The sequence below is a fragment of the Balaenoptera acutorostrata genome, chromosome 9, assembly GCF_949987535.1.
Source record: "Balaenoptera acutorostrata chromosome 9, mBalAcu1.1, whole genome shotgun sequence".
NCBI lineage: Eukaryota > Metazoa > Chordata > Mammalia > Artiodactyla > Balaenopteridae > Balaenoptera > Balaenoptera acutorostrata.
The window spans coordinates 50,404,672-50,428,150 of NC_080072.1; the positions used below are offsets into that span (position 1 = coordinate 50,404,672).

General features: G+C 47.9%; 3 protein-coding genes across 5 annotated transcripts in view; 1 reads left to right on the forward strand and 2 right to left on the reverse strand.

The window, feature by feature from the left end:
* The window catches only part of DNHD1 (dynein heavy chain domain 1), an 85,328-nt gene extending 78,316 nt beyond the window's left edge, over window positions 1-7,012 (reverse strand). Inside the window, 6 exon segments of the mRNA XM_057553263.1 lie at window positions 510-683; window positions 4,005-4,818; window positions 5,090-5,094; window positions 5,327-5,349; window positions 5,672-5,770; window positions 6,896-7,012. Of these exon segments, the coding sequence (XP_057409246.1) occupies window positions 510-683; window positions 4,005-4,818; window positions 5,090-5,094; window positions 5,327-5,349; window positions 5,672-5,770; window positions 6,896-7,012 (1,232 nt within the window).
* On the reverse strand, window positions 559-18,221 carry TIMM10B (translocase of inner mitochondrial membrane 10B). Of its 3 annotated transcripts, none has more exons than XR_003622475.2 (4): window positions 18,106-18,221; window positions 17,819-17,914; window positions 17,357-17,621; window positions 559-683 (listed from the first exon to the last, which is right to left on the reverse strand). XR_003622475.2 is itself a non-coding variant. In XM_007172837.3 (3 exons), the coding sequence occupies exons 1-3, from the start codon at window positions 18,148-18,150 to the stop codon at window positions 17,445-17,447; spliced, it is 318 nt and encodes a 105-aa protein (XP_007172899.3). In that variant the 5' UTR covers window positions 18,151-18,221; the 3' UTR covers window positions 17,283-17,444. The 3 variants fall into 3 exon arrangements, 1 of the variants encoding a protein (XP_007172899.3); XR_009009187.1 differs by lacking the exon at window positions 559-683 and adding an exon at window positions 15,724-17,215; XM_007172837.3 differs by lacking the exon at window positions 559-683 and having other exon boundaries at window positions 17,283-17,621.
* Window positions 18,222-18,314: 93 nt separating this feature from the next.
* ARFIP2 (ADP ribosylation factor interacting protein 2) lies at window positions 18,315-23,179 on the forward strand. The gene is made up of 8 exons (XM_007172840.2): window positions 18,315-18,447; window positions 19,250-19,390; window positions 19,647-19,743; window positions 20,470-20,588; window positions 20,765-20,986; window positions 21,507-21,664; window positions 21,813-21,987; window positions 22,448-23,179. Exons 2-8 carry the CDS (start codon window positions 19,292-19,294, stop codon window positions 22,601-22,603), a joined length of 1,026 nt encoding a protein of 341 aa, XP_007172902.1. The 5' UTR covers window positions 18,315-18,447; window positions 19,250-19,291; the 3' UTR covers window positions 22,604-23,179.
* The last annotated feature ends 300 nt before the right edge of the window (window positions 23,180-23,479 follow it).

Sequence of the window (23,479 nt, forward strand, 5' to 3'; positions counted from 1 at the left end):
ATGAATGCCTCTCAAGTCATGTGGATTGAGACTTGTTTTTACCACACAGAGATAAAATTAGGACGAAAATGTAGAAGTTAAAAGAAAGTAGTCTAAGGAACACGATGCCTTGCAAAACACAAAGCTTCCCTGAGAGTGTAAAGATTTAAACAAACACCAGGGTTCTTGCATTGGAGTTAGAAGAGATCACCATTAAATTCCCTTCTGAGGTGATGACCAAATGTTTCTATCACTCTAGGACAGAACAAAGAAGACAGAGAAAAAAGTAGAAAAGAATGACTAAGACAAAAAGCTATGAGAGCAAAGGGAAGCAAGAGGAGGTGAAGAGTGGACAGGAGGCTGAGGAGAAGGGAAGACAGAGGAAAACCAGGAGACAGAGGAGAAATGAGAGGGGAGAGGAGAAAGATAGGAGAGGAACGGGCCTGGAGAGGAGGAGGAGGGGGAAGACAGCACGAGAGGAAGTCAGGGAGCGGGAGGAGTAGGACAGGGGTCTGGGCATGGGCTCTCACCGAAAGTAGCGGCTGAGAGCCACGTTGAGATAGAGGAAGTGGATCTTCTTCAGGTATCTCTCTGTCTTCATTACGGTCCTTATCTGGCTTCCCAGGAGGGACGTCTGCGGTAAGAAACAAGTGCTTCTTTTCTGGAAGATCTCCTCCCCAGGAACTTCCGAGTCAAGTTGAGACCTGTATGATAAAAAATCAGGAGAGAAGAGGCAGAGCAAAGCGGTCGGGTGGCCACTGTCGGCCAGTGAATAAAGGTGCTAGATCAGGTGCCTGAGAGGACCTGATGTGACCTTGTCAGAGCCTGTCGACCATCTACACCCGAAGGTTCACATACTGAGCAAATACAGCCCATGAGGAGATACAGTCAGGCAACTATATTCGTACACCTGTGCGTGAATAACCTCTCCCTTTCTGATAAGTGAATAATCATTCTGGATTGATTGTGATTACTATGACGTCAGTATTACATAATACTGAGTAAAAGTAATGGGAATACTTGGCTGTCCCAACTCATCACCTTGCCAGCCCACGGTCCTGGATTTCTTCTCTCTGGCAGCCTTCCTAACGTTCTTGATCTCCTATCTTTGCCCCCATTATACCTGCTTTCCAACCCTGCGTGACCTCCATGCTTGTGATTCTTTCTTACTCTTCCTCCATCATCACCCAACTTCCAGCTTCACATCCATCTCTTCCCAGCCGGGATCCGATGATACATCCTTCAGCCCACTCAAGCCTGCACCAGTACCATCAATATTCCTACACTTCTACCATACCAGTCGATAAAATTGGTATTAAAATTAATTATTCAAGAAGCCAAAAGTCAATTACCTGGACTAATAATTTTGGTTACAGCACAAAAATAAAACAAACCAAAAACTCTCTGAAAAATTAATCAGTCAAAGTATATTCATGTCATTAATTGACCCAAATCTAGATCAACAGAACAAGTTACCCCAGGGATACAATGCAATCCTATTCTAAAGTTCACATCAACAGTAGGGTTTATGATTTTGACGTCAGATCAGGACATCTTAATGGTGTAACTGCTATTAAAGATTCATTTCCTCAATAATTAAAGTGCTACATGATCTAAGTAGGTTCAGAAGATCTCAGAACAAAGGAATATCATCAGCTCCTCTATAGATTCCTGGTGTCCAGTCTCATCTGTGGGCTCACTCTGCTCGACGTCTTAGTACAAGTCCTCAGGGAGCTACCCCTTGCAGTCTCCTCAGCTGCTATTCCAGGCCTCAACCTACCCACCCGCCCCCCTATGCCCAGCCCTGCTGAGCTCCCGGTCCCCTTCTCTGCCTCCATCTCTGCCCAGGGAAAACTGAGGCTCTCAGCCATGAAATAACTCCCTCAAGTTCAGCTGCCTTTCCACACATTTATCTGTACATATTTCCATCCTAATCTTGTCTCCTAATTTGCGAGGAAGGAGTGACTTTCTTCTCTGCAAGGCTAATTCCTCCATTTGTGCTCGGGATCACTTATCCCGTCTTCATGATGTATTTTTGCTTTTTTTAAGATTTTTTTTTTTTGATGTGGACCATTTTTTTTAAAGTCTTTATTGAATTTGTTACAATATTGTTTCTGTTTTATGTTTTGGTTTTTTGGCCCCGAGGCATGTGGGATCTTAACTCCCCAACCAGGGATCGAATCCGCACCCCTTGCATTGGAAGGTGAAGTCTTAACCACTGGACCGCCAGGGAAGTTCCCTTCATGATGTATTTTCAATCTCTTCTTCTTTTGATTGTTAGCCGATATTTAGTCATTAACTCTACAAATATTTATTGAGCACTTACTTCTCAAGCACTGTCTTAAAGACTATAAACATCTCTTCATTTTTTTGAGTCCTACTCAGATACCACTATTCTTTCAATCTGCTGTCCTAATCTCTCTCTTTCCCTTTCAAGCCAAGCTTCATGAAAGAATAACAAAACGTGATTTCCACTTCTTCACCTTCCATTCACTCCTGTACACACTACAATCTGCCTTCCTCCTCACAAAACTCCACTGAAACCACTCTCACCAACCTCTTCCTTATTGCTAAATTCAATGAGTAGTTTTCAGATTTTTCTTACTTGCCTCAGTAGCATTTAACACTACTGACTGCTCCCTCCTCCTTGAAACTTTCCTCTTTATTTCACCTCCTAATCTTCAAGATATTTTGTTAACCCTAATCTAAACCCAAACTCCTCTGATGTGCTTTCCCCTAACTCTGATGTGTATACACACACACACACCCCAGAGGAACAGCCAGGGGAAAGGCAGTGTTCTTTGATTTTTATAGCACTTAACACAAATTGTAATGATATTTTACTTAAATCAACTTACTTAACATGATATTTTACTTAAATCAACTTACTTAACATCTATCTCCCTTAACTAAGCTGTAAAACCCCAGGGAAGAGCTTGAGTCTATCTTACCACTTCTGTATCCTCACCATCTAGCAGTTCCTGATATATATTAGATAACCAATAATACTTCTTGAATGTATCAATGCCTGGGAGGCCAGTCCTGGGGAACATGGTACAAATTAAGTCACATTAGCTAGGCCTCAGAGGTTTACCGCCAGCTCCAAAGAGAAGACAAAGAACTTGGCTTCTTGCCAACATCTCAGCCCATTCTCACTCAAGTTAGGTTCCCCCAGGAAAGGAGACTTATACTTAGGGCACAGGGAAGATCTTTGAAAAAGAAGAGTCTGCTGGGGTTACTGACGGCATACACTGTTGGCACTGGCCACCTGTCATCAGGCCCCCAGGAGCCTGCCTATCTGCCCACCAGTAAGACTTCAGGAAAAACTTGACCCAGCCATTAACTTAGAGCAAAAATTGAGAAAGCCAAGCTAGATTAAACGTAAAACTACCCTTCTTCCCAGACAGTGAATATGTCACAGACAAGCTGGCCAGAGGACAGGGAGAAATTCCAAGATTAGAGTTAGAGAACTCTCAGAAGAGGGGTTCTCTGTAGGCATTCTGAAACCCTGAAGAGAGCAATGAGAGCCAGACTGGGGAGAAAATCACCACTCCAGGGGCCAGGATCCCCTCACTCACAGGGTAGGAAGAAGGCTCTGGAAGGTCAGAATGAAAGTCCTATCTGTCAGTGCTGCCAACTGTAATGTGCCTTGGAGCTGGCTTAGTTCGCACAGACGTGAGTGGGAAGGGCCCTCAGACAAGCACTCACCTAGGGGCGTCCCGAGGGAAGGACCTGGATCAAACATCCAGCACCCAGCACTGGGTAGGCCCAGAGGCAAGACTCAGAGATTACGAACAAGTGAGAAAAACAACTAAGCACTATATGAAAAAGAAGTCTAGAAACTCTGGAAACTCAAGCTATTGTCTGAAGCTTTGGCTTCCTCGTCGTTGACTTTTGATTTCCATTCATTTCTGCATTTCCCTATGGGGATTAACACTGAGACCACTGGGTTTATTTTGCAGACAGAAGGGAAGAGGGTTCTGTCTCTCCTTTGCTCAAAGCCCCAGACTAGGTCCCTCACTTACTTAGTCTCTCTTCTTCCGACAGGCTCCTCTTCTGCGTTGTCGCCGTCACTGCTTTCATACTGTACAGGGATGTCCGTCGCTAGTGCCAAGGGCAGGAGGCTAAGGCCATCTAGCCAGTGGGCCTCTTCCAGGGCCATCTCCGTACCAACAATACCCAGGCTGTGCTGTAGCTCAGGCAGTGTCAGTGGTCGTAGCCATGTGGCCAACCCCTCCTCTACTTGCTGCCCTCCCCACCGGGCCTGCACAAAGGGGCAGGCTGGGCGTGGGGGCCCGTGATGGAACCTCTGCTTCTGGGGATAGCAGCCAACATGGGAGGTGCCCTCTAACAAGGAGATGTCTCGGGGAAAGGCCTGGTCTATGGCATCTAGCAGGTCCAGCTGGAGCTGGGCCTGGACCCAGGGTGCCCAGCGGTACAGCCGCTCCACGAAAGGCAGCAAATCAAGGCGACCAACAAGCAGCGCACGATATGGAGGCAGCAGACCCAGCACTGCGTACACGTAGTACCAAGCTGCGGGGCTGCCATCCTGCAGCACTGCTGAGAACAGAGTTTGGAGCTCAGCTACCAGGAGCTCCAGCACTGCAGGCCGCCCTGACCGAGTCACTGCCTTCAGGAACTGCCTCTGTTTTCCCTGACAGGCCCAGGGCTGCTCTGCTTTGTCTAGGACACCTACAGAGTGCCGAGATTCAAGGGCTCTAGATGATGCCTCTTCATCCGAGACCAAGAGGAGCCAGGCATTCAACTGCTGTCGAACTGACCCCGCCCACTGCTCAGGATCCGACTGCCAGTTCCAGGTTCGTGGTTGCTGGATCTCACCTGCTTAGTTCAGCCCAAGAGAGGGCAAGAGAAAGGGGGCTTAGGCTCTGGGCAAGGTCAAAGGGATTGGGAGAAAGGGGAAGGGAGGGACTTAGGACAGGAAAATGGATGGAGCTGCAGGGCAGAGCTAGACCAGCAGAGGGCCTTTCCTGAGACCCTCAACCGACCCCCCAGATTCCCCCAAAGACTGGTAAAAAGCAGGCCCATGACAGAGGTAGGGCCCTCCCTGCACAAAAGTCCCTTCCCACTGCCCAGAACACTGTCCCCTCACCTGGCCTAAGAGGCACGGGAGGCAAGGGAAGGGAAGAGAGCGGTATCTGCTGGTGAGGTTTCATGGGGAAGTGCCTGCTGGAGAAATGGATGAACTTAGACTTGGGTCCTAGGCACAGGCTCGCTCTACTCACAGCCACCTCCACCCAGAGACTGGCACACACACGTGTGATCACTTGTAGACACACACACCGAAAGGGCTCACTCAGAGGACCTTAGGACAGCAGGGAACTGTCACTGGGACTGGAGCCTGGCGATCGCCTGAAGGGAGGAACAGGTCGTCACTCAGAGGCAGCAAAGTTGCAGTCCCATTTGCCCATGGGCCGAGGGATGTGTTGAGGACAGAAAGCAGAGGAGTGGGTACAGAGAACTACTTGGTTGGATGGAGTGGGGCGCGGGGTAGAGCGGAGAGGGCTGGGCTGGAAGGAGGAGGAAAGGAGAAGGAAGAGGAGGGGAAGGGAGGGGAGGAGGATCCGTAGGAGCGCAGGAGAGGACATGCCTGGGGGCAGTGGCGAGAGTGGGTGTCTTGGGGGCGGTGCGGGGAGCGGTGCGAAAGGAAGCTGATGCCCAGCAGCAAACTCACCCGCAGCTCCACCCGCTCCCAGCGGTTAGAACAGTTACAGGATCGCTTGAGGCCCGAGCCTCCTTTCAGAGCGCGGGTGAAGCCAGAAAGGGGCGGGGCCTGGGGGGAGGGGCCGAGCCCAGGCCGAACCTACGGCCTTGGGAACAGGCAGTCTGACTGGTTGGGTCTGGAAAAGAGCTACGTGGTTGATCTGGGGAAGTCGCAATCCTGAGGGCATCGTGGGCAGGTGTAATGCATGTGCCTGTTTATCTATTACTGAGCCTGTAAGCTGCCACCGGCACCAGCAAGCTATGTCTTTGGGACACTCCCCAACCCAACACGCACTCGCACGAATCCGCCTAGCCCACCTCACCCCCTGCAAAAAACCCAAACGAGACAAACTCCTTGATCGAAGGGAGCTCAAAATGGGGGTTGGAGGTGGGGGGAACGCCTGAATGATTACAATGAATAGAAATTCAGCACGTGATAGAGTCCCACCTCTGCTTTATATATCTGATAAGAATCCCAAACTTAAAAACTTAAAATGTCCGAAACCAGACTCCTAACTGCCTCCCTCCCAAATAAACCTGTTCCTTTCACTGTCTTCCCCATCTCAGTAAATAACAAGTCCATTTTTCCAGTTGCCTGGGTCAAAATTTAGTGTCACCTTTGACTCCCCTCTCCCCCCACACACATCCCACGTCTAATGCTTTAGCAAATTTTGTTAAGCTATAGCTTCAAAATATATCCAAAATCCAACTATTTCTCACCACCCTAAGAGCTAAACCTTGGTCTAGGCCACTATCACCTCTCACCTAGATTATTCCATAGACTTCTAACTGGTCTCATTGTTTCCTCCCTTGCCCCTACAATCTGCTCTTTTCAGAGCAGCCAGTGACCTTTTTCAAATACAGGCAGATCCTATCACTCCTCTGCTCAAACTCACTAATGCCTTATCATCTCATTCCCTCAGGAAAGCCGAAGTCCTACACAGGCTACAATTTGCTATCTGATCAGCTGGCTGCTACCTCTGTGGCCTTTTGTCCTTCTATCCCTATTCACACCACTCCTCTGTGCCTGGATCACACTGAGCATGCCCCACCCCCACCCCCAGAGCCTTCATACAGTACGTCTCTGCTTACGGTTCATTTAGAAGACAGAGAAGTTTTCTGTGGCTGTGTAACCAACTGCCACAAACTAAGCAGCTTTAAAACAACATCCATTTAGTATCTCACAGTTCTGTACATCGATGCCCAGCATGGCCTGACTGGGTTCTCTGTTCAGGATATCATAAGCCTGAAAGGTCAGCTGGGCTGAGTTCTTGTCTGGAGGCTCTGGGGGAAAATCCTCCTCCAAGCTCATTCTTGTTGTTGACAGGATTCAGTTTCTTGCGGTTGTGGGACTGAGGTCCCTGTGTCCTCCTGGGCCTCAGTTAGGGGCCGCTCTCAGGTCCTAGAGGCCACCTGTCTTCCTTGCCATATGGGCACCTTCATCTTCAAACCAGCAACAGTGCCTCAAATCCTTCTTATGTTTCAAATCTTTCTGACATTCTCTTCTGCAACCAGCCAGAGAAAACTCCCTGCTTTTAAAAAGTTCATGTGGTTAGGCCAGGCCCACCCGGATAATCTCCCTTTCTTACAGTCAAGTATGTCATATAATACAACCTAATCACAGAAGTAAAATCTGTCCTATTCACAGTCCTAGGGATTATACAGGGTGTGTACACAGGGGGTGGGAAATCTTGGGCACCATGTTAACATTCTGTCTACTACATATATGCTGTAGTAACAAAAAGACCCCAAACATACGATGGCTTAAACATAATAGAAGCTTACTTTTTCTCTCACACAACTGTCCAGGAATAAGTACTCCAGGGCTAATATGGCAGACTTTTAGTTGTTCTGCCTTCTCCAAGGAAGTGGTCCTTATCTTCAAGGTCCAAGACAGTTCACCACCATGTGTGTTGGGCCCCATCCCAAGTAGTGAGATGGGGGAAAGAGTAGGAGAAGGCACACCCTTACCCTTAAGGGCACAACCTGACAATGCATGCATCACTCAATCACATGGACACACCTAGCTGCAAGGAAAGCTGCAAAATCTGATCTTTATTTTCAGCCACCATCTGCCCAGGTTGAAGTCAGGGGTTCTATTAGTAAAGGAAGAAGGGGACAATGGATGCTGTGGGCAAGTAGTGGCTGATACCACAGTGAACACTCTTTTTCCAGATGTCCACAAGGCTTACTCCCTCATTTCAAGTTTCTGCTTAAGGAGACCTCATTAGTGAGTTCTTCTCTGACAACCTAGCCTAAAATAGCAACTCTCCCCACCTTCCTTATCCTTCTTACCCTGCATTCATTTTCCCCATAGCACTGATTACCATCTCATATCAATACTTACTTAACTGCTTATTGTCTGTTTCCCCTGACTAGAAGTATAAGCTCCACGGTGGCAGATTCTGACTGCTCTCTTTTGTACCACCAGCCCCTAGTGCTAGGCACCATGAGTAGGACATCAGAAAATATTTGTGGAACAAACGCATAAATGTATAGCAATCAATCTTCATTAGTGAGAAAGAGGACAGACTCTGGAAGTCACACTGACTGGATTGAAAACCTGACTCCACCACTTGCTAGTCGTGGGATATTTTACTGCAATTCTATTTTTTTTTGTAAAATGGAGATAATAGTAGTACCTACTTTACAGGGTTGTTGTGAGAATTAAATGAGTTAATGTATATAAAATGCTTAGACTAGAGCCTGGTAGATAATACACACGTGATATAACTGATTTGTGTGAGCCATGTGTTTTTGTTGTTGTTTATGGCACTCTACCAAGTGCTGTGGACATAATGGTGAACGAGACATAAAAGGGTTCAATGAGGGCACAAATAAGAATCCTTCCGGGCTTCCCTGGTGGCGCAGTGGTTGAGAATCTGCCTGCCAATGCAGGGGACACGGGTTCGAGCCCTGGTCTGGGAAGATCCCACATGCCGCGGAGCAACTGGGCCCGTGAGCCACAATTACTGAGCCTGCGCGTCTGGAGCCTGTGCTCCGCAACAAGAGAGGCCGCGATAGTGAGAGGCCCGTGCACCGCGATGAAGAGTGGCCCCCGCTTGCCGCAACTAGAGAAAGCCCTCGCACAGAAACGAAGACCCAACATAGTAATCAATCAATCAATCGATCAATAAATCTTTAAAAAAAAAAAAAAAAAAAAAAGAATCCTTCCTGGAAAGGGCAAGGAAGAGTTACAGTAGGCCTTAAAGTTTTAGGCCTTAAAATAATAGTTTTTTCCAGTTATAAAATAAATTAAGTTATGGGGATGTAATACACAGAAGAGGGAATACAGTCAATAATATTGTAATAACTTTAAATGGTGACAGATGGTGACTAGACTTATTGTGGTGATCATCTCATAAGGGATATAAATGTCAAATCACTATGTTGCACACCTGAAACTAATATAACGATGTGTATCAATTATACTTCAATTAAAAAAAGTTCCAGACAGACAAAGTCAAAAGGGAATTCTGTTCAGTAACCTCTACTGAGCCTTCAACACTACCTAATAATCTAATTATGTTCCTTTTGTCAGTTCACTCTCTCATTCTGTGCAATGACTATTTCAAACCTTCTGCTGTACTTTCTCATCTTCCATTTTCTTTGGCTTTACTCTCTGATGATAACTTCACTTCCAACTTAAAAAAAAAAAAAATGTAGATGCTGTATCAGTCAGGGTTCTCCAGAGAAAAAAAGCAGAGGAGGAATGGAGGGAGGGAGGGAGGGACAGAGGAAGGAAGGAAGGAAGTGAGGGAGGGAGGGAGGAAGAAAGAGATATATACATATATATATATAGAGAGAGAGAGAGAGAGAGAGAGAGGGAGAGAGAGACTGATTTTAAGGAACTGGCTCACACAACTGTGGCGCTGGTAAGTCCAAAATCTATAGGGCAGGTCAGCATGCTAGAAACTCAGGCAGGAGTTAATGTTGCAATCTTGAGGCAGAATTTCTTTTCTGGGAAATCTCAGTTTTTGCTCTTGAGGCCTTCAACTAATTAGATGAAGCCCACCCACGTTATTGAGGGAAGTTTCTTTTGCTTAAAGTCAACTAATTATAGATGTTAACCACATCTATAAAATACGATCACAGCAATACCTCTATTATTAACGTTTGATGAAATAACTGGGTACTGTAACCTAGCCAAACTGACACATAAAACTAACTGTTACACAAGCTATTTAAAAGGAACTCTCAATCTTCCAAAACCAAATCAAAAAACTACTTAGATCTGATCTCATCCATTCCTCCCTCCTTCCTGTTACCAATAAGAGACGATCCTCCTCCCTCTAAAGCCAAGCTCTAGACCTTTGCTCTGGAAATATTCTCTCTTGCCTTCACTTATCAACAAATATTTGTGGAGTATCAATTGTGTTGGGCACCAATTTAGGTGTTTGGTTATATCAGTGTACAAAATAATAACACTGACAAAAATTCCTGATTTATGGAGCTGACTTTCTAGTGGGGGAGGACACAAATAATAAATAATAAACAAAATGAGCAAACTATGTAGTATGTAAGAAGTGACAGTGCTGTGGGAAAAAAAGAGGATCAGGAATGTCCAAGGAGAGGATGGGTTGCAATTTTAAATAGGGTAATCAGAGTAAGCCTTAATAAAAGGTGGCATCTAAGCAAAGACATGAAGGAAAGGAGGGCAGCCCTTCCCTCTGTCTATTTCCTGGTTAATTCTAATTCATCCTTCAAATCTCAGCTTCAAAATCACTTCCTCAGGGAAGTTCCTCTTCATCCCACACATGGGTTAAGTTAGTACTACTGTCTGTTCTCATTACCACACACATTTCTTCTTCCTGACATACGTCACGGTTGCAATTACTTGTTCTATATTGACCTTCACCATATCCATGTTAAGTTCCAAGAGAACGACGATTGCATCTTTCTCGTTCACCTCTGTATCTGCAGGGCTTAACAATGCTGGTAAAGGCAGTCTCTCAAGTATTTGTGAAATATATAAATATATGGATGAATGTGGGCCATACCCAGAAAAGGAAAGAGTCCAGAATTAGCATGATGTGTCTGAACACTACAAATAAATCAATTCTTTTATAACGAGGATAAGATAATCAAAAGCTGGCTGAAGATGAGGCCAGAGAGGTCATCTAGGACCTGATCAGAGAAAGCCTCCATTGTGAGGCTAAGGAGTCTGAAGGTCATGGAAGGCGTTAAGTAGATGAGTACCATGGTTAAATTTTATATTTTACATGAATCACTCTTGGTTAGTACGGAAAATGGATTGGCAGGTGTCTCCCAGTAACCATTCTCCTCTTCCTTCTTAGTAACAGAACCTCCAATTTTATTTATTTATTTATTTATTTATTTATTTATTTATTTATTTATTTATTTATTTATTTTTGGCTGTGTTGGGTCTTCGGTTCGTGCGAGGGCTTTCTCTGGTTACGGCAAGTGGGGACCGCTCTTCATCGCGGTGCGCGGGCCTCTCACTATCGCGGCCCCTCCCGTTGCAGGGCACAGGCTCCAGACGCGCAGGCTCAGTAGTTGTGGCTCACGGGCCCAGCTGCTCCGTGGCATGTGGGATCTTCCCAGACCAGGGCTCGAACCCGTGTCCCCTGCATTAGCAGGCAGATTCTCAACCACTGCGCCACCAGGGAAGCCCAGAACCTCCAATTTTTAACTGGGTAAATGACTGGTAAGAATCCCTCATAACAAGGTCTGAATGATTTGCTGCAGATGGAGGCTTTTAGGTGTTGACTTATCTGCTTAAGGGAGAAAGATACAAAAAGTGAAGGTTTGAATGAAAAACACCTCTAAATCATTGGCAAAAGGTCAAAGGTTAAATGCAGATTCATCGCTGTCCCTTCTGATAAAAAGCCTTTCTCTCATTATATAAACAGTTGATTGAGCTAGGAAGAGACTGAAAGATGCTCATTCAACAAATATTTATCAAGCACTTTTATGTGCCAGGCACTGTAATGAGGATACAACAGTGAGCAATACAGACAAGGACTCTGACCTCATGGGGTTTATATTGATCATTACCAAGTGTACAAGTGCTACATGCCAAAAACATGAGCATTTATGGGAGCTGGAATTTGGGAAGTGTTATTTGAGGACACAGTCTTTGAACTAAGTACTCAAGAATGAGTAGAAATTAGGTAGGGAGAGTAAGGGGGAAAGCATTCCAAGTCAGGAGACAGCAGATAGGCCCTGAGATGGAGTAGTGTATGACTGGTTAGAGGAACTGAAAGGCCAGAGTGGTTAGAATACAGAGAGGGAGTGAGATGTGGTTCAGTTCCATTCAATTCAGTTCAACAAACAGCATTAACTGTCCGGTGTTTGACAGTTACTGACAAGATTAAGCTGAGGTAGGTGGGCGGGGGGGTGGGGGGGGGCTGGATCATGCAAGGCCTTGTAGGTCATGTGTAGAATGTCAGTTTTGAATCCTAATGGGGAGCTACTGCAAGGTTTTAAGCCTCAGTTTGTGTCATCTGGCCAATGAATGGACAACAGATTGGAGGGGTGCAGAAGTGGATATGGGAAGAAGCAGGAATTGCAGTAATCTTGGTGGGAGATTGTGAAGGTGGAGAGCAGCAGACAGAATCAAGGGACTTTTAGAAATGTAAACTGATAGGATTTGGTAATTGAGTGAGGTTTCTAGTTTCTGCAACTGGTTGAGTACCAGGCATAGGAGGAAAGTTTATGAGGAAACATGTTGAGTTGGGATGTTTCTGAAACACCTAAGTGGAGATGTCAAATCGAGTAGCTCAGAGGAGAGATCTGAATTATCAGTGACTAACGCTCAAAATGGGGATGAAACAATCCCAGAAAAATTACACTGAGAAATAATAGGACCTTGAGAAACTTTTAGATTTAATGGCTGGAGGTGGGTAAGCCTGCAAAGGAGGCTAAGAAGATGTGGCCAGAGGTAGCAGTGAAAACACGAGTGGAATCACAGACACCAGTGAGAGTGTCCATGAGGAACAAGTCGATAGTACCAGATGCCACTAAGAAGTGAAGTAAGCTGAGGAAATAACCACTGGATTCAGGGATATGAAGGTCACTTGGTGAGCTAGGGTGACCTCAGGAAGAACTATTTCAATAGAATAAAGGTTACAGAAGTCAAAATAGAGTGGGTGGAGAAGTGGGAATGGAGAAGACCAAAGTATCCACTGTTTTGAGTTTAGCTGTAAAATGGAAAAAAACTGGACGGTACCTGTGAGGTAGAGTGGTTTGTTTGTTGTAACGGAGTCTTTGGCATGGTTAAACATTGATGAGAATTTAGTAAAGTGGGAAAAAGTCAGAGATCTCCAAAGAAGGAAGGACTAGGATTCAGTGCACAGGAATAGGCACTGGCCTTAAGAGGGATACTTGTCCTGTTTAGACGGGAGGGAAAGAGAGAATGATGCTGATGTAGATGGGTGACCAAGTTTTGAGTTGCAAGATGTTGCAGGAGCTCCTAACTGATAGCTTCTACTTTTGCCTATGAAGTTAAAATAAGGTTACTTGCAGAAAGTGAAGAGAATCCTGGGGATAATAAGAGGCTTAAGAATATTGGTTTGGGGCTTCCTGGGCGGCGCAGTGGTTAAGAATCTGCCTGCCAATGCAGGGGACATGGGTTCAAGCCCTGGTCCAGGAAGATCCATGGAGCAACTAAGCCCGTGAACCACAACTACTGAGCCTGCGCTCTAGAGCCCATGCGCCACAACTACTGAGCCCACGTGCCACAACAGCTGAAGCCCACGTACCTAGAGCCTGTGCTCCGCAACAAGAGAAGCCACCGCAATGAGAAGCCCGCGCATCGCAACGATCAGTAGCCCCCGCTCACCGCAACTAAAGAAAGTCCATGCGCAGCAAAGAAGACCCAATGCAGCCAAAAAATAAATAAATAAAAATAAAATAAAATAAAAAAATTTATATAAGAAGAATATTGGTTTGAAATAGTCATTGCAGGGAACAGGAAAGACGACTAGAAAAATCTAGTGGGATTACAGGACCTCAGACTCCATTTGAAGTTGATAACCATGGATTCATAGCGATATAAATCTGCTCTATAGTGATTACCTTGGGCGGTTTTTAGATGTCCAAATGCAGGCACAAATGTTTCATTTTACCCAAGTCCAACAAAGAAATGAGAGGGAAGGAAATTTAGCCTATTCCAAAAGAATTACTAGAATTTAATAAGGACTTTGTTTTTGGCCACGCCCCATGGCATTCAGGAGCTTAGTTCCTAGACCAGGGATCGAACCCAGGCCCCCTGCAGTGGAAGTGCGGAGTCTCAACCACTGGACGACCAGCGAAGTCCCAAGAATGACTAGAATTTAAGCTCGACAGGAATCTAAAGACAGGAAGGTGTTAATGGAGAGAATGTAGAAGCAATGGTCTGAATGCTGCAGTGAAATTAAATAAAAAAATGGTAGAGGAATAGTTCAATAAACAAAGTGGAAGGAATACAGTCAGTGAATAAGATGCAAGTAACAGTGCTTTGAAGATGGAGCAGTTTGGGGTGGTGACAATGGAAAGGATGTAAGTAAGAGTAGCTGAGACAGAGTAGAAATCATTAGAGATTGGGTCAAGGAACTAAGAGACAAAAACAGAATGGACTGTCTTGTGCAACATTAAAGTATCAAGAGGTGGATAGGAAGACCAAGAGCCAGCTATGTAGAGGAAAGTAGGAGAGTGGCAGTTACTACAGATAAGTAATAAGAGAGGGTGGTATAGTTGAATAGGCTCAAAGGAATTAGACTTTGCAAAGGAGTAGGCAGTTAAGTTCTGAAGCCACAATAGCAAGAACCCTGTCTCAAATACGTTTGTGATAAAGGGATAAAGCTTTGTCAACATTTACCCTCGTGTTGTGCCTGAAACATCACATTGCTCATTGTAACAATGGCTAAGACGTTATGGTAAGACCTGAAGGAGATTTCAGTGACAAGGGAAGACAGATAGTAGGAATAAGGTTCTTTTCATAAGTATTGAACCTATTTATAAACAGAAAGGAAAGAAGAGATTAAAAAGTCTTGGTGGATCAGATTGAGGGACACTTGTCTTTCCATGCCTAGGGAAAGGTTGACTGCAGATGAGCAGGCAAATATAAGCTCTGGAAGTTCAAAGGACACAGGCTTTAGAGTCAGACAGATCTGTGTTCCTAGCCCTTCTCCAGCAATTACTAATTATGTGACATGGAAACATAGATAATTCACAATGGAAGTTTATTGCAGGGATATACATAAATATCGATGTAGGGGGCTTCCCTGGTGGCACAGTGGTTGAGAATCTGCCTGCCAATGCAGGGGACACGGGTTCGAGCCCTGGTCTGGGAAGATCCCACATGCCGCGGAGCAACTGGGCCCGTGAGCCACAGTTACTGAGCCTGCGCGTCTGGAGCCTGTGCTCCGCAACAAGAGAGGCCGTGATAGTGAGAGGCCCGCGCACCGCGATGGAGAGTGGCCCCCGCTTGCCACAACTGGAGAAAAGCCCTCGCACAGAAATGAAGACCCAACACAGCCATAAATAAATAAATAAAATATAAACACTGGGTTCAATTAACTGCCCATCCATTTATAACAACAAAAAAAAGAAAACAAGGTACACAGCACACACTGAAATTTAAAAAAAAAAGAAAAAATCGATGTAGAAGAATCCTCCCACCATCACAACAATATCCCAGGTCTCCATTCCTGTCTCTGGGAATTGCAAAGTTCACAAGCTGTTTTACCTGCATTTACACTTTTCAAGGAGAGAACTTTATTGGGCAGACATGAAGCCACTCAGTAGGAAAGTTCCTGGTCAACAGCTTTTTTATTAAGGAAGGGTCTTAGCAAGCCTTTCTGTTCAAGATTTGTTCAGCTAATGAGGCAAAAAGCTGATTAGAGCCACTTTTCTCAATAGGTAACTGTGTATAAGGTGGGCTTCTGGTACATACTGAATTCTTGCTTCCTCATCTGTTAAGTGGGGATAATACCAAGATCAGAACCTATACAAAGCAGGTGCTCAACAGATATTTTGAAAGGCAGCCTGGTGTAGTAGAGGATTTTAAAGACAGGTCTGCTACCAGAGAATTTCAACGTCCTGATCTGTACAGGAGAGAAAACATCTGCTTTGTGGATGGTTATAAGTTTTCTTTTATTTCCTTCTTTTTTTTTTTTTTTTTTTAATGATTGTGGAAGCCAATGTCTAAGAAGTTCTACTTCCATTTTAAAAATCAAACATGGTCACCTGATGGGGAATAGTCGAGGGTGAGGTAGGGGATTAAGGAGAGCAATGAAGGTGTAAAATAACTGCCGTAGTGATTAGGAGAGCAAACAGACCAGGAACCCACAAAGGGTTGCTTGTTTGTAACGAGGGCTTGGTTGAGGTTGGAGACCTTGAATATTTAGTGGCATTCACTACACAGCTTTGTTTTTCTCTAGCAGTGTGAATAGAGGAACAGAAATGTTAAAACAGCTGATACAAAAAGGACACAAAAATGGCAAGAAAATTCAGTGATGGATAGGCCACTCAGATTGCTGAATACAGAAGTAAATTCCACATGGAGGGAAATAATGAGGAAAGAACAGACAGGTTGGAATTAGAAATCACAGAACAGGCACAGTGGGAACAATGTGGGGTAGACGAAGAGATGGAATCAGGAGATTACAGACAAGCAGTGAGACATTAAGGTAACATTCAAGAAGTCCTGAAGATTTGGCTTTCTTCCTTTTTTTCCCATAACCATCACCATCTACTTCTCCCTTAGGTTTTTTTTTTTTTTTAATTTTATTTATTTATTTAATTTATGGCTGTGTTGGGTCTTCGTTTCTGTGCGAGGGCTTTCTCTAGTTGCGGCAAGTGGGGGCCACCCTTCATCGCGGTGCACGGGCCTCTCACCATCGCGGCCTCTCTTGTTGCGGAGCACAGGCTCCAGACACGCAGACTCAGTAATTGTGGCTCACGGGCCCAATTGCTCCGCGGCATGTGGGATCTTCCCAGACCAGGGCTCGAACCCGTGTCCCCTGCATTGGCAGGCAGATTCTCAACCACTGAGCCACCAGGGAAGCCCCTCCCTTAGGTTTTTATTCCTCGAGTCTGACTGTATTGCAGAATATGGTTCCACAAGTTTTCCCCTTTCTGACTGCTCCTGAAGACAAGTACACAGATCTTCTTTGTTTAAAGATTTTACTGCTCATCCTAAGAAGACAGAAAATATTAAGTAAGTAACAACTTGAGGAAGTGGTTGACTTTCCAGAACACTCCAGAATTCTTACAGGTTTCATCTCTGTCTGAGGCTACTGACTTCCCAGGAGGTAGCGCCTAAAAGCCCTGTGGATTCTTAATCTGCTGTCCTTAGATATCTCTAAGTGAGCCATTTAAGTCAGACAGATTTAAGAACAGCTAGACAGAGTTCCCATTTTCTGTCATCTGGGCAGAAACCAACTTCTTGTCGCTATTACCAGTCTTAAAGTTGTACCCACAGACGTCGCTTTAACCAGGTGCCTGGGAATGCTGAGGTTTTTCTTCTACACATTGAAGGCAATTTCTCTGCTGCCAGGGCTGAAGCATCCTGACAGAATAATAAAGATGGTGCCAATCAAGTGGGCAAAGCTTCCTTGCCCAGAATATAAACCAAACAAAGTAAAAGTGGGTTTATTAGCTCCAGGAAAAGGAGCAACAGTACCCAGCTCTCAGGCAACTCCTCACTTACTATATACAGGTTGCACCCAGCCCAAGGTCCACTGGTTCCTTAAATTTGAGGGTCCATCCAGTGCCTCCCTTCCCGGGGTTGGGGACGGCTAGCTCCCTGATGGCGAGGTTTCGGGCTGTTCAGCAGCAACACCTGGCACAGATGAGGCAGCCTCGTAGTCTGCGATGCGGCGCTGTACCAGGGCAGGCATGAGCTGCACGTAAGCGGCCATGAGGCGGTGATTGGAATGGATCAGCTTCCCAGCACAGCTGTGCAGACAGGCCTCCTGGAAGGAAGACAGGGTGGAAGTAGAAGCCAAAGGTGTCTTGTCAGGTCCGTCTCCTTCTTTCCCATCCCCAGCCTAGGGGCGAGAATCGTAGAAAGGCCAGGGCCAGAGGTAGGGGAAGTGGCAGAATAGGGAAGCAGTCTACGGTTAACTCTGAGGATCGAGGGTAATCTCCCTACTCAGTTCCCCCACCTAACCTCCTCAGCATCCAGAGCTCGGTGGTGCAGGCTGGGCACGCAGCGCTGGAAGCAGAGTTCCGTCATCCGATTGTAGACCAACAGGAAGTCCCGCAGCTGGGAAGAAAGGGGACAAGGAACTCAGCGAAGAGGGGCCACATCTCAATTCAAGGCCGCGCCGCCCGAGCTCTCCCAGGACCGCACCCCATGGCCCGACGTTCCCAGCCCTCTGATGCCTGTTTCCTTGGAGTTCCCGCCATGCAGACAGGGATGCTAGCTGAACGCATGGCCTTAAAGCTCCCACTCACGTTTCTGAGCTGCTGCTGCTGCTGTTGCTGCTGCTGCTGCTCCATCACGCCACCGGCCCGTGCCCTACGTCACTTCCTTCACAGCTTCTCGGTCATGCCCCGGAAGTGACCTCTCGTGGCTCCCCAGGGACAGAGAGGTTGGCTCCAGGATCGCCCTGCCCCCAGATGTAACGTCACTTCCGCCCTCATAATCTGCGACGTGGCCGGCTTCTTCTGCCCGGGAGAGGACGTCACTTCCGCCGAGTCCCTGACCTGCCGCTAGGATCGCGACGGGAACTGGAGCCCGAGGTCCCCGCGCGGCCCGGGCCTGGCGCCCTGAGGGGAAGAGCGGCCCGGCCCGAGGTGAGAGGGACGTGCATGGGCGAGGGCAAGTTGAATGCACGAACCTGACCTGAGGACAAGATGCCTCTGAACCCTGGGGAAGGATGAGGACACACCTGATGCCCAGGTGTATGGGGGGAGGGCGGAGACTCACACACCTGGGGAGACATAACTGACTTTGGAAGGGATCACCTACCTATGTACTGGGAAAAAGAGGCTTTTCCCAGAGGTCGGGAACTTATACCAACTGATTCAACTAAGGCCTGAGGGGGGAGGGCCCGAGGAAGAGGAGGTGCATGGGATGGAGGAGGGGGAGACCACCTGCAGGAAAGAGGAAGAAACACTAAAGGAGTGTGAAAGGCCAAGCAGTGGTGAACATACCTGAATGGGGGTACACACCTGAGCCCTGGGAAAGGGGTTCATCTCCTGATGGGGAGAAACACCTGCATGGGCATACGCTTCTTGAGAGCACAGACTTTATCTCTCTTGTTCACTGCTGTATTTCTATTGCCTCGAATAGTGCATGACACATAGTAGGCACTCATTAAATGTCTGTTGAGTGATTGAATGCATGAATGATCACCGGAGTCCTGGTAGGATGGGGGGTTCATGAGAACATGACCTCAGGTCAGGCACACCTGAGGCCTGGGTGTGCGTGTTACAAATATGCACCTTGGAGGGGAGAAATACATATACTTCAGGTAAGAGTAGTGGCCAAACGCCAGAACACTGAGGCCCTGGGACAACCTCCGAAATGGCAGGGGAGATCTTCCTCTTTGGAGTACTGGCCAGTTTCCAGAACTGTCTGTGTTGGGCTTTGCAGGGCGCTGGGGTAGAGACTTTGACTCCAGTCCCTTCGCTAGCCATGACGGACGGGATCCTAGGGAAGGCAGCCACAATGGAGATCCCCATCCACGGGAATGGCGAAGCTGGGCAGCTTCCTGAGGATGATGGGCTGGAGCAGGTGCTTCTGTTTGATTCTTCATATTGTTTCAGTTGAGGAATCCCAACTCCTAAACCCTGAACTCTCGCCCCTATTCCAGTAGCCTTCCCCTAACTTACCTGTCTCCCTTCAATCTTTTTACAAATCTTTGTTCTGATTCTGTGCAGACTTCCTTTGTGTGCTCTCTCTATGATGCTTCAATCCAAGCTTGTTTTCACCCCCAAAATGCTTCAGCTGCCCCTATGTTCCTGAAGCCCCCCTCTTCTCTGGCCTATAGGACCTCCAGCAGGTGATGGTGTCAGGACCCAACCTCAATGAAACCAGCATTGTGTCTGGTGGCTATGGGGGCTCTGGTGATGGACTCATCCCCACAGGTATGAATGATCAGAACAGGACAGGGAGCTTGAGTGGAGAGGGGGAGAGTGGTGGTTCTAGGGAGCATAGAGTATGTCTAAGGAGGCTTGAATTATGTCTGGAGATCCTGGGAACCTCTGTTAGTATGAACCCTACGGAATCTCAGCCCAAGGCCAGTTCCCGGAGGTGTCCATCTGCTCCCACTTGTCATTTAGCCCCACTTGTCCTTTCTCTGCTGTCACCACCTAAGTCAAGCAAAGAACTCTGTTTCACGGGCCTCCCCCGCCTACTCTGGAGCCTGAATCTGATTTGGAACTTTGTGAGGCTTCTCAGAGTTTTACTTTAGACTCTAACATTTAGAGGAACAAACAGCTCTGAATCTCACACTGACTAGTATCCACATGGGAATGTCAGCAGGGTTTTCTGTTTGACACTATCCTTGATCAGTCACCCCATACTCAGCCTATTTCCTGCTGTTTTCTCTACCCCTGTACACTAGCAACTCCCTCTTCCCTCCTTCTTCAATCCCCACCACCACTTCAGAAGGAGGCCGGATGTATATTGGGTTTTGGGTCTCAGGGCACAATATATGAGTTCCTCCTAGTGAGTAGGAGAATCTAATTGTCTCTAGCTTCTGCTCCTTCAGGGAAGTCATTTTCATGTGCTGGGAGGGAAGTATGGGCAGAACCACAGAGGTGTCTGATTGTATCTAAGAGAGGCTGGTGTCAGAGAACTTGGTCCTTTAGGGTCTGGCCGCCATCCATCTCACAATACCACTCCTACTGGCCCCGGAGATGAGGTGGCTCGGGGCATCGCTGGAGAGAAGTTTGACATCGTCAAGAAATGGGGCATCAACACATATAAGGTGGGATTCAAGCACCTCTCCCTTCCCCCAAACTCCCCTGGGTACCTTTTCCCCATCTTCCAGATCCTAATGTCCCATCTATGGCTGAGACTAGGAGCCTGGGGATGCTGGGGTAGGTACCTTTTGGGAGGACAGGGTGCTAGGGTCTCTGACCTATTCCCTCACTTCCCAATCAGTGTACAAAGCAGCTGTTATCAGAGCGATTTGGCCGAGGCTCCCGGACTGTGGACCTGGAGCTAGAGCTGCAGATTGAGCTGCTGCGTGAGACGAAGCGCAAGTATGAGAGTGTCCTGCAGCTGGGCCGGGCACTGACAGCCCACCTCTACAGCCTGCTGCAGACCCAGCATGCACTAGGGGATGCCTTTGCTGACCTCAGCCAGAAGTCCCCAGAGCTTCAGGTGCCTCAGCCAGGCCTGAGAGGGTTGGGGGCTGGGCCCGGGCCCGCCAGGCAGTCACCCCTCAGCATCCCTCCCTCCTGCAGCCCAGAGGGAGAACCCCTCCAGGGCAGGCCCAGCTCTGCCCCCAGCAGCACCCACCTGTGGAGGCAGGGGCTTGTACGGAGGTCCAGAAGTTGGAGGGGGTGGGGCAGGCGGCACACCAGGTGCATCACAAGTATCCCTCTCTGCATTGACAAGAATGCCTTCAGTGCTCAGCCTAATCGGAGCCCCTCCTTTGCCTGCTTCACTAGCTTTCCCTATTCCAGTCCTGTGAACTTCATCTGAGGCCCTCACTCCCACATTCCTGCCCCAGGCATCCCCAGGGCAGCCCCACTAACTTTCTGGCTAAGGGAGCCTTGCTGGAGGCAGTGCTGGGTTGTTCCACTTTCAATGGCTGGTTCCTCCCGGGACAGGAGGGGAAAGAAGGGCCCCCTACAGCCCCGACTGTTACTCAAGGCCTGTCCCTCCCTTCTGCCCTCAGGAGGAATTTGGCTACAATGCAGAGACGCAGAAGCTGCTGTGCAAGAACGGAGAGACGCTGCTAGGGGCTGTGAACTTCTTTGTCTCTAGCATCAATACGTTGGTAACCAAGACCATGGAAGACACACTCATGACTGTCAAACAGTATGAGGCTGCCAGGTCTGGGCACTGGCAGGGCCTAGGGTTTGGGGCGTTGGCTGGCATGGGTGGAAGTTTGAGCTTTAGGGGCATAAGAATTGAGAAAAGAAAGGAGAGTATGTGTGGAGGGCAAAGGGGTGGAGACCAGCCCATATCGCCCCCTCCCCAGGCTGGAATACGATGCCTACCGGACAGACTTAGAGGAGCTGAGCCTAGGCCCCCGTGATGCAGGGATGCGTGGTCGACTTGAGAGTGCCCAGGCCACTTTCCAGGCCCATCGGGACAAATATGAGAAGCTGCGGGGAGACGTGGCCATCAAGCTCAAGTTCCTGGAAGAAAACAAGGTGCTAACCCCACCCCTTTGACCCAGCCCACCTTCCCATCTGTAACACTGACCTCACCCCCCCCCCCAAGAAAAAACCCTCCCCATTATTGGATGGGGAAATACAGCCTGGCTAAGGAGTGGGATCTTCCCCCAGCCCACTCAGCCCCTGGACCTTTCCTGTCACCCTCCCTCTGATCCCCGGCCCTTTCCTATTGGACGATTTGGCTGCTGATCCCAAGAACATAACTGGGAAAAATCCAGCCCTTGAGCTTGGGTGCCAGAACCTCTGGCCCTGCCAATCAAGTCCGGTTTCTCCTATCACACTGGCTTTTATCCTTTGGCCCCCTTGATGGAGGTCAGCCCCCACTCCAAAAGCACCATCAGAGCAGAGTCCATGTGCCCCTGGTCTGGGCTCAGGCTCATAGCCCCTCAGGAAGGGTGTCTGAGTCCAGTCTCAGCTGACCTTGCTGGACCCCCAGATCAAGGTGATGCACAAGCAGCTGCTGCTCTTCCACAATGCCGTGTCAGCCTACTTTGCTGGGAACCAGAAACAACTGGAGCAGACCCTGCAGCAGTTCAACATCAAGCTGCGGCCTCCAGGAGCTGAGAAGCCCTCCTGGCTAGAGGAGCAGTGAGCCACTCCAGCCCAACCTGGCTGTCAAGAAGGACATTGGGAGGGGCAGTCCCAGGGTGGGGGAGATTTGGACATGGGACATCCCTTGCCACCTGCGCTCTGGCTTGGGTTCCCTTTCCCTGGCTGGGGCCTGACAGGAGGTCTGCAGGCCCAGCAGCTGCTGCCCTGTCCTTTATCTTCCTGGCCACTGGGCTTCATTCCCAGATCTTTTCCTTCCACTCCACAGCCAAAGGCTATGACAAAAACCACTCCCTGGCCAATGGCATCACTCCTCAGGCCTATCCCAGTTCCTGGGGTGTGCCCCCTGACCAATGGCAGAGTCTCAAAAGGCCCTGTCAGCCAATGGCAGCTCTTCTTGGGCTCCCCTGGGCCAACGATGTTGCCTCCAATATCCTTTGTCCCTCCTCAATGCGTGCCCATTGCAGAGAAGGGGACTGGGACCAAAGGGGTGGGGATATGGGGAGCCCCATTTCTGGCCCTGCATCTGAATGGGTCTCCCCTCACCTACCCACCCAGTTTAATTGTGCTTAGAGCCCTGGAAGATTGGGATCTAGCACTAGGAATAAACCTTTCATAAAAGCAGGCCCAGTGAGGTCAATTTGTGGGGGACTCTAGGAGGGTGGTCTGGGTAGAGAAACGCTCAGTCTAATTACACACCAAAATCCTATCATTTCAGGAGAGCTGGGGCGAGATAGCTGAAGTCACAGGTTTCGGAAACAATCTGAGGGCCTACTCTCCTCCCCCAGCCCCAGTAGGAGCCAAAGCTTTATTTGCCCTTTAGGCTAGCACCAAGATAGCAATGGATCTTAAAACACAGGGCCCAGAGCGGGTTGGGCCCACTGATCTCCATCATCCAGTCATTCATACAGCAAATATT

Excerpts from the sequence above, each read along its gene's own strand:
- ARFIP2 (XM_007172840.2), top strand. The coding sequence starts at position 19,292 with ATGACGGACGGGATCCTAGGGAAGGCAGCCACAATGGAGATCCCCATC. Across the intron at positions 20,987-21,506 it reads AGAAGTCCCCAGAGCTTCAG|GAGGAATTTGGCTACAATGC; the intron begins GTGCCTCAGCCA and ends TTCTGCCCTCAG. Across the intron at positions 21,665-21,812 it reads AAACAGTATGAGGCTGCCAG|GCTGGAATACGATGCCTACC; the intron begins GTCTGGGCACTG and ends CCCCCTCCCCAG.
- TIMM10B (XM_007172837.3), bottom strand. The coding sequence starts at position 18,150 with ATGGAGCAGCAGCAGCAGCAACAGCAGCAGCAGCAGCTCAGAAAC. Across the intron at positions 17,915-18,105 it reads AGCAGCAGCAGCTCAGAAAC|CTGCGGGACTTCCTGTTGGT; the intron begins GTGAGTGGGAGC and ends CTTTCTTCCCAG. Across the intron at positions 17,622-17,818 it reads GAGCTCTGGATGCTGAGGAG|GAGGCCTGTCTGCACAGCTG; the intron begins GTTAGGTGGGGG and ends TCTTCCTTCCAG.